Here is a 9,997-nt window from a genome sequence, read left to right as displayed (position 1 = left end):
GAAAAAAAGTAATCCATGAAAAACTAAAAAGATAAGAACATTAATTAAATACTACAGTTCATGTTTTCAAATGACACCAAAATGCCATCCTTGTTATCAACTAAAGTTACAGCCATAAGTCACACAAATTAGACTAGTTAACCTTACATTTCCAGAATATGCATACAACTATATAGTTCTTCACATCTTCTTCGCAATTGACAAAATGGTAATAGATATTAGATAGTTTAGCAGATAGTTAGTACTACATTTACCTCTGCTACAGCCTACGATGTCCATGTCTCCTTTTCCTATTCAGAATCAAACTCCAGAGTCCCTATCTTCAGAGTCAGACTCTATGTTCCTATTTTCTTCAACTATAGAAATACTTTTGGCTTCTCTGTGCAGCTTCAACTCCGCGCACCTACTCCACAAATTAATAATATGATTAAAACAATGAAAAACATGCTTATCTAATCTAAGGGTGTCAATTTCCAACACAACAACACGATTTACATTGACAACATGCTTGACACAACTCGTTAGACACAATTTTTGTTTCATTGGTATCATATATAATCACATAGAATATGTAAAGTATATAACACGATTATGCCATGATGCCCGTTATTTATACTCCTAATCTATCATTATATATGATGTGGATTTAAGCTCCTCCAGAATTTGCTAATTCAAATATTTGCATCATACATCTATTTAAGTTTTTAAAAGTTCAATTTCATGGTTTCATTAATTCACTGGCAACCCCATTTCACAAATTCACCTCCGAAACACATCATTTTTGCCTTAATAAAGCAGCATAGCCTTAAAACATATAAATGAAAAACTATGAAAGGCATTGAGATCAAGTTAAGCATCAAGTAGCAAAACATTAGAAGTTTACCTTGACTTGATATTAAGCACCTTCACATTACGTCCTGATAGAGCATGTTTGAGTGAAACAAAGCTTGGAATATGGGCAATCACTTCGACTTTTGATTCCAACCCGTGGACCTTCAAGTATTTAAATCCAATTTTTTCTGGATCCTTACATATGAAAGCATGTTTACCAGAATGAAACATCAATAATGCCCCATTACTCATGTACTTTATGGGTTGGTATGAGCCATAAGGCCATCTTTCGTCGTCATCTACCTGAAAGGAGAAAATTTGAGACCAAGACTTCTTGGCACCATTATCCTTCATTGCCCAAAAATCAACAATACCTAATCCAAAACCCTCAGATATGAAGAGTTCTCCCCCTAATACTCCCATGCTCACTCTCTCAAGTAGATTTAAATGCTCCAATGGTGGTACTGAAATTAACTCAAAGCATTCCTTTTGAATGTCAAAGGAAATTACAGAACATGGTTGTACAAGAGAAAACCAATAAACACACCCATTCAAATAAGTAGGGAATAGCTTGTACATTGACTTGGGAAAAAAACCAAGGTCTTTCCATGATTCTGTCCCGAGAACATGTACTTCAGCCACCATAAAATTATCGTTTCCAATCCATCGTGTAAACATTCTTATCACCTTATATTGGTTAGTCCTAGGACTAAAACCGAAACCACACTGAATATTAGGCAGGCCAGGATCTTTAACCGTCCTAACCTCTGGAAGATCAATAAACTCACCTGTAATTGGATTGCAAACCATAACAGGGTCGTTATCAGATGGATTGGACAAACAAAGCAAGCCGTTGCATGAATTAACTATACTATACTTGTGATTCTTCATATTCAGCTTCATGCAATTCTTACCCTCTACCCAGTCTTTATCAAGTACCATTTGGATGTTGTGAAGTGGGAGTTTCAATTTCGAGTCAAGTATAATCTTAATAGGTGAGTTGTACTTGTAACGCATGTCAAGGTTGCGCTCAAAATCATCTTGCTCTGGCTGGACAAGATAAATCATTCTTGATAGGAATGTAAAACCTGAGGTTCGAAGCAGAGGATAAACCTGAGCTTGATTGAAATGGAGTTTTGCAAACTCAGGATCTGAAATGAGATCATACCATGTTTTGCACACACATTTGCATACAAAAATCCTCTTTACTGAAAACCTAAGTAAAATATTTAACAAAATGCTACTTGGGAGATCAGAAAATGAAGGCCCTGAGTAATTAATCTGTAGGTGGCTAACTTTCCCCGCTTCATTTCTTCTTCTCTTTGCATTAGAAGCTGTTGAATTCCTTCTTTTCATGATCGTGAGACTGAGACAGCGCAAATGACATTATCAGCAAACTTGAATTGAAATTGCTCAAACTAAATGAATCCATATGATGATTTAGGGAATTAATTCTACAATTTTTCTGCTTTCCCACACGATTCAATGGATTCAAACCTAAAATCTTATAAAGCAGATTTTTAATCTCATAAACCTAAATCCCTATGATTCAGTAGCACAATGTATGAATAGCTAAATGAAAAAATGGGGAAAACAACATAAAAGGAAATCTCAAAGCATAGCAAATACAGGTCCTACTTAACGATGATAAGAACTACAGAGCGAGAGAGAAGAAAGTATTACCTGGAAATTAATGGCCTGTAAAAAAGTGTCTGAAGTATGAAGGGATATAAACAATTGCAATTGCAATTGGCGGGAATTTACAGAGGGAAATGCATTACAGTAGAACCTCTATGTAGTAATACTCTATATTAGAATAACCTCCAATTGTTATACAAAAGTTCTCCAATTGTTATACAAAAGTTTGGTCCCAAGTGCTGAGAGTCTTTGTTATACCAACCTCTATATAGGAATAACCTCCCAATTGTTATACAAATAGTCCGGTCCCAAGTGTATTCCTATATAGAGGTTTTACTGTAGTACTTACTATGTTAAAACCACTATTTTTTTTATAAGATACCACGGATATGGTTACCGGGAAAGTATTAATTGAGGCTCCACGTACATAATAGCGTCAATATAGGGTTAATGTTTAAAAGAAAATACTAATTTAAGTCTTGATAACGGAACGAGATGGATCATTGCTATTACTTCGTTAAGTTTTGTCAATTGTACGTGGAGGGAGAAATCAGAACTTAACAGAATAATAGGAATGACGTGTCCAATCCGTTCTCGATGCCTAAATAACAATCAGATCAGTCTTTTTAAATGTTCAATAACATATGGCTAAAATTGATATTACTTAGAAATGTTAGGATTAAATTTATACCATTTCATATATTATAGCTAAATTTACACTTTGTTTGAAACGTGAGGACCCATATTAATTATATTGGCTATACAACAGAGAGAGTTACGTGATATTGGATTATTCAATTTAATTCATATTAATCAATGGCAAAAAGGCATCTGTATTGTTAATTGAATGAGGTAAATATCCTTGAAATAATTCGGATTCTCATTAAGGAAAAAATATAAAACTAACTATTACATTTATATTGTAATTCTAGGTTTGGCCACCAAGTAAACTTAATGACCAAGATAAAGGAAATAAGACAAGTGGCAACATCTGGACCATTTGATAAAATGGATGGTTGTGATTAAGTGAAGATGTGATTGAGTGTGGTGATGAACATGAAGGCTTGATGGGGATCTTCTAGAATGTGCCACTGATATGGAAAAGAACGAAATGCCCCTTCTGGCTCATGGCAAAAGACGCATGTGCCCCTGACTCTTTGTTTACCGTGTAATTGAGACTTAAAGTCTTGTGTGTACTTCATTCTTCGAGAAAGGGAAAACAAAAGGTCTCCAAAGCTTCCTCTCTTCTCTCTTGCTTCGACTTCTTCCTTCTCTGTAATCAAAGAAACCCTACTTCTTCCATTGTAAACATTCCTTCTTTAAGCTTGTATCTTCAATATCCTCCCTCAAACTAGACTTGATATTGATTTTTCAAGCCTAGTTTGCTCAACAGAAATCTTAGTTGCGGCGAATGTTGTGCTTTGGTAAACAAATCGGCGATTTGCATGGCCGACGGGATCGGCATGAGCCGTATGAGACCGGCCTGGACTCTCTCTCGAACAACGTGGCAATCAATATCAATATGCTTCGTTCGTTCATGAAAAACGGGGTTCTGGGCAATATGCATGGCTGATATGTTGTCGCAGAAAAGGAGAGAGGCGGTGGTTGGTGGTGATCGCAGATCTCGGAGAAGATTTGTGAGCCAATGGAGCTCACAGGAGGTGGAAGCCATGGCGCGGTACTATGCTTCCGATGAAGATCGTGAAACTATGTTTTGCTTCTTTGACCTCCATGAAATCAAAGCAGATCCGAGGAAAACGGCGTACCCTGTTACCGATCTTCGTGTCTCTGTGCAATTTGCCCAATCGGAGTCCGTAAAGGCTTGGAGTTGTAAATCATTGATCGTTGGGAAGAACAACCCTAGACCAGCTGTTCCCTTGAGGTAACGTAACACTCTTTGCGCTCTACCTTGATCTTCTGTGGTTGGCTGTACAAGTCGTTGAGATAGTTGATTGACAATGAATGCAATATCTGGTCTTGTATGTGTAAGGTAGAGTAACTTTCTGATGAGCTGTCTGTATGGTGTGTTATCTGGTAGCATTATTTCGTTTTGGCTCGGTTTATAGTTTGGTAACGCTAGGGATGAGGCTGGTTTACAGTCAATGAAGCCCATTTCTTGTAAGAGTTCTAATGTATATTTTCTTTGTGTCATGTGGAGGCCGTGGCTGGTGCGCGAGAACTCAAAACCGAGGAAATAATGTATGATCTCCAGATCCTTGATGCTGAAGGTGTCATTCAGATGGTTTTTGACCATGGTAATGGACTGCATGTCATCCCCTGCTAAAATAACATCGTCTACATAGACCAAAATCGTGGTAGTGTGATTTAATTCGGCCTTGATAAACAAGGACGGGTCTGCGGTGGATTGAGTAAAACCCATGCGTTTTATAGTTGCCGTGAGCTTGGCATTCCATTGTCGTCCAGCTTGTCGAAGCCCATACAGGGCTTTGTTAAGCTTGCAGACTTGCTTGCTGTGTAGCGGCTCAATCCCCAGAGGCAGAGTCATGTAGACGTCTTCATGCAGATCCCCATGCAGGTAAGCATTATCTATATCCAGTTGGTGAATATGCCAATTTCTTCTTATGGCCAAGGTTAATAACACTCCGATGGTTGTGAATTTTGCAACAGGAGCGAATGTCGCCGTGAAATCAACCCCCTCCTGTTGAGTATACCCCTTCGCCACTAGCCTGGCCTTGTACCTCGAGATGCTACCATCCGACTTGTGCTTTATCTTGTAGACCCATCTGCACCCAATGGGTCTCTTCCCTTCAGGTAAGTCAACCAAACACCACGTTTGATTTGCCTCTAAGGCTGCAAGCTCTGCTTTCATGGCTTTCACCCAATTTTGATCTGACTGTTCCTCTCTAAATGTTGCAGGTTCTTTGTGACAAGTGAGGTTAAGAAAGAAAACTTTCTTAGCCGGAGAGAGTTTCTCATATGAGAAATGTTTGGAAAGAACGTGTGGGGAATTCGTGAGACAAGGCAGCGGCGAACCTTTAATTAAGGCTAAATGATAGTCTCTGAGATAAGTTGGAGCTCTTCTGATCCTTTGTGGTCTTTCATTTTCTGGTGGGATGTTTGCATGCTGTGTTTGTATGGGTTCATGATTGTTTGTGTGAACTGCATCTACATGTTGTATTATTTCTGGTAGCCCTTCTGGGGCATCTGTGTCTGAGACCTCCTCATCATCTTCGGTCATATTTGCAATGTGTAAAGAGTCGAGTTCTTCCTCACTGCAAAAATGTTCTGTGATTTGGTCCGCTTCTGAAAATGGAAAAGATTGCTCGAAAAATTTTACATGCCTGGAAAAGAACAGAATGTTAGTGTTTAAATTTAGAAGTTTGTATCCCTTTGTGCCGTGTCTGTATCCCATAAATGCACATTTGATGGCTCTTTCTGTGAACTTGCTTTTGTGTCTGTCCAACGATGATGCATATGCCAAGCACCCGAAAACCTTGAGATCCTCTGTGTCACTTCTTTTTCCGTAAAGTCTTTGGTATGGGGTCTGTCCAAGGATGGGTGTTGAAGGTAGCCTATTTATGAGATAGACCGCATGACTGATCGCTTCTGGCCAGAAATGTTTAGGCAAAGAGCTTTGAAACATGAGGGCTCTCGTGGTATTCATGATATCTAAGTGCTTTCGCTCTACCCTGCCATTTTGTTGTGGTGTCTCGGGACATGATGTTTGATGTATGCTCCCGTTTGTAGCGTAAAAATCCTTCATGATGAACTCAGGGCCATTGTCTGTTCTGATCACTTTAATGTCTTTGTTGAACTGTCTTTTGGTATATGCGCAGAATTGTTGTAGTGATGTGATTGCTTCCCCTTTCGTTTTCATTAATGTTACCCATATATACCTGTTATGATCGTCAAGAATTGTCAGAAAATAACGTTTGCTAGAGTATGATTCCATTGCTGGACCCCATATGTCAACATGTATTAAGTCAAAACATTCTTGTGCTATGTTATGACTGTTTGAGAATGATGTCTTTCTCTGTTTGGCTTTTTGACAAATGTCACATGGCTTTTCTTTAAATAAATCAATGTCATTACAAGGTAGGCCGAGGCCTTTCATTCTCTCGTAAGAGGGGTGGCCTAAGCGTTGATGCTATACATTTGCTTTGATTGAAAAAACAGAGAAATGATTACTAGGCAATGGGTACTCTAAATAATAAAGGCCTTCATGCTCCTTAGCCAAGCCAATCTTCTTCCAGCTTGTTGTGTCCTGTATCACACACACACGGACCCAGTTATCACAACACATAATTCATCAGTGTCCAGCAATTTACTAGTGGATATGAGGTTGTAATCAAAAGTGGGTATACATAGGGCATTATGCAAAACGAATTTCGGACTTAAGTTCACAGTGCCAACATATTCTGCCTTGACCTTTTCTCCATTAGGCAAGTTCACCCAACACTCGTCAATTTTCGTATATGAAGTGTATAGTTTTGTATCACAAATGATATGATCAGTGGGTCCTGTGTCTATTATCCAACATGATGAAACAGAGTTAGGGTTTAAGCTTTTACCAGAACTGACTCCCTTGACAAAAGTGTTGACACTGCTGCCTGAGGCTGGGGCCTTTCCTGAATGGCTCAGTGGCAATAAGGCAACAAGTGTCTGATACTGATCCTTGGTTAGAGTGAATGGTTCTGTGTTTTGCTGCCTGTTGTCCTCTTCACCAGAATCCCCATTATCTCTGCCCTGATTCACTGCTGAGTTGGCCTTGGGTTGATTAGTTCTGAAAGGATTGCCACCTTTGTTTCTGTTTCCATAGTTCGGCGTGTAGCCGTGTTTCTTAAAACATATGTCCTCAGTATGACCTGTATTACCACAATAAGTGCACAAGGATGTATTTCTGTTATTAGTTTTGCGATTCGTATACCTCGAGTTATTTGCACGACCATTGTTCTGTCTCCCCTGTGTATTAGTGAAACCTGCGAATGGATTGCTCTCACTTCCCTCTACTTGTTTGACAGGTACAAGACCAATCTGTCGTTCATGTTGAATAGACAAAGCATACACCTTGTTGAGGGACGGCAACGGTTCCATAAGGAGTATCTGAGAACATACAGTGGAATAAGACTCGTTCAATCCTTGTAAAAAGGTGATCACTTGATCCGCATCCTATTGATCTCGCAGGGTTTTGAAGGCACCACAGCCACACACCGTCCGACAGGTACATTGCGGCATGGGTCGCAGGTTCGATAGTTCATCATAGAGGATTTTTAGATTCGTATAATACTCAGTAACATTACTGTTACCTTGTTTCAGGCTATGAATTTCTCGCCGAAGCTCCAAGATCCTCAACGAGTCCGCCTGAGCAAAACGCTCTTTCAGATCGGCCCATATCTGCTCTGCCTTCTCCAACCACATGACGCTACGAGCAATAGACGGGGAGATAGCATGGTTTATCCACGAGATGACCATGTTGTTGCATCTCTCCCATTGATTGTACATTGGATCATCCAAAGCCGGCGCCTTGATGCTTCCATCAACAAAGGCGAACTTGTTTTTGGACATGAGGGCAACTTTGACGGCCCGAGACCATTGATGATAGTTGGGTCTGGAAAGCTCCTGGGAGACGAGAGACAGGGCCGGAGTTTCATTCGGCGGAAGGTGGTAAGGGCTGCCGGAGTTGATTATAGGAGCAGCCATTTGTGCTTACTCAGAAAAGTTCAGATTTGCTCTGATACCATGTTAATTGAATGAGGTAAATATCCTTGAAATAATTTGGATTCTCATTAAGGAAAAAATATAAAACTAACTATTACATTTATATTGTAATTCTAGGTTTGGCCACCAAGTAAACTTAATGACCAAGATAAAGGAAATAAGACAAGTGGCAACATCTGGACCATTTGATAAAATGGATGGTTGTGATTAAGTGAAGATGTGATTGAGTGTGGTGATGAACATGAAGGCTTGATGGGGATCTTCTAGAATGTGCCACTGATATGGAAAAGACTGAAATGCCCCTCCTGGCTCATGGCAAAAGACGCATGTGCCCCTAACTCTTTGTTTACCGTGTAATTGAGACTTAAAGTCTTGTGTGTACTTCATTCTTCGAGAAAGGGAAAACAAAAGGTCTCCAAAGCTTCCTCTCTTCTCTCTTGCTTCGACTTCTTCCTTCTCTGTAATCAAAGAAACCCTACTTCTTCCATTGTAAACATTCCTTCTTTAAGCTTGTATCTTCAATATGTATGTTAGTAATATGAATAGAAATGTTTGATTTTGAGGTTTATAGATCAAAATAAAAGAAAGAACAAAGTTGAGAGCCATGGATGTAATACCCCTAAGTTTTTGTCTTAAATGCCAAACATTTCTTTTTGTCCTTCTAAATGTATAGTCTATGAATTGATTTTTTTAATTCAATTTAATTCATTTCCTATTTATTTCCTTTATTTGGAAAACACTTTTAAAATTAAAAACAAAATCAATTATGAAAATGATGCTGACAAGTGCAAAAGCCCAATCCAAGTGAATGACTAATGACCGTTTTTTCTCACTACTATTTGTTATTTTTATTTGCTATTACGGTTTATTGTTTGCTATTAAAAAATGTTGCTTTTTCAAAAAGTAGAAATTTTGTATCTTTATAAAAGATTACTTTTCAAATGCAGAAGACAAACTGAATGTCCCTAATAAAAAAAAATTAAAACTCTCACTTTTAAAATGAAAAAACAAATAGAAATATAAAAAACCGGAGCCAAACATCTCCTAAATGCCCTTTAGAATCTTTGATCGTCACTATTGCACTAAATCAAGGCACTTTTATCTCATATTTTAACTCTTTGTTTTCTGGAAATTGAGAACCCGTTCTGATTTTCTCTGATTAGTCCCCTTAAACATTTTAGCTGTCTAGGCTCCGCCTAGGACACCTTGACATGGCCTAGGCGCCGATGAACAAAAACATTTTTTATTTTTTATTATAATTCATTTTTAAATTGTTTTAATGATGTTATTGTTAAAATGTTGATGTTTGCAAATTTTAAAGATATATGTTATAAATATACGTGTTTTTTCATATTAAATAATTTTATATTATTATTTTTAGATAATATAATACATATTTTAATTGAATTGATATGACAATTTGTTGATTAATAAACCAAAAAAATACAAAATTACAAATTTGATTAATCTCCGATTAATCCATGATTTATCCCAATTAATCTTCGAGTACCTTGTCCGTCCGATTAGCGTCTAACGTTTTTTACAACCTTGCATCACTAACAGTGAAAACCTACATTTCTGCTCCATTTCAGAAATGGCACAACCCTTATTCATGCAAGCAAAATATGGGCATTTATAGTGCACAATTCCTGCAATTTTAAACAACACCAAAAAAAAGTGGCAGTTCCACTGATTTGAGACCAAATAACAAAACACTAACTAAGCTATGTACTATTCAACAAACTTTAATCTTTAATTGAGAAAGAAACAGATTAAAAAGTGTCCAACCAACTTTGAACAGATAAATTGGATTCACTCACCAAAAAAACTAAAAAGCAATCCATGAAAA

General features: G+C 37.9%; 1 protein-coding gene across 2 annotated transcripts; it reads right to left on the bottom strand.

The window, feature by feature from the left end:
- LOC136226851 (F-box/kelch-repeat protein At3g06240-like) lies at nt 1–2,657 on the bottom strand. 2 transcript variants are annotated; one of them, XM_066015524.1, is made up of 3 exons: nt 2,515–2,657; nt 884–2,197; nt 1–403 (listed from the first exon to the last, which is right to left on the bottom strand). In XM_066015524.1, the coding sequence occupies exons 2-3, from the start codon at nt 2,185–2,187 to the stop codon at nt 301–303; spliced, it is 1,407 nt and encodes a 468-aa protein (XP_065871596.1). In that variant the 5' UTR covers nt 2,188–2,197; nt 2,515–2,657; the 3' UTR covers nt 1–300. The 2 variants fall into 2 exon arrangements, with proteins under 2 accessions (XP_065871596.1, XP_065871597.1); XM_066015525.1 differs by lacking the exon at nt 2,515–2,657 and having other exon boundaries at nt 884–2,353.
- Between the last annotated feature and the right edge of the window lie 7,340 nt (nt 2,658–9,997).

The sequence above is a fragment of the Euphorbia lathyris genome, chromosome 4, assembly GCF_963576675.1.
Source record: "Euphorbia lathyris chromosome 4, ddEupLath1.1, whole genome shotgun sequence".
Lineage (NCBI taxonomy): Eukaryota > Viridiplantae > Streptophyta > Magnoliopsida > Malpighiales > Euphorbiaceae > Euphorbia > Euphorbia lathyris.
The sequence above is the reverse complement of the archived record's forward strand: the minus strand, read 5'-3'. Positions and strand labels throughout refer to the sequence as shown.

Coding starts and splice junctions, on each gene's coding strand:
- LOC136226851 (XM_066015524.1), bottom strand. CDS start 2,187: ATGAAAAGAAGGAATTCAACAGCTTCTAATGCAAAGAGAAGAAGAAAT. Junction 404..883: donor GTGCTTAATATCAAGTCAAG/GTAAACTTCTAA, acceptor TTTGTGGAGTAG/GTGCGCGGAGTTGAAGCTGC.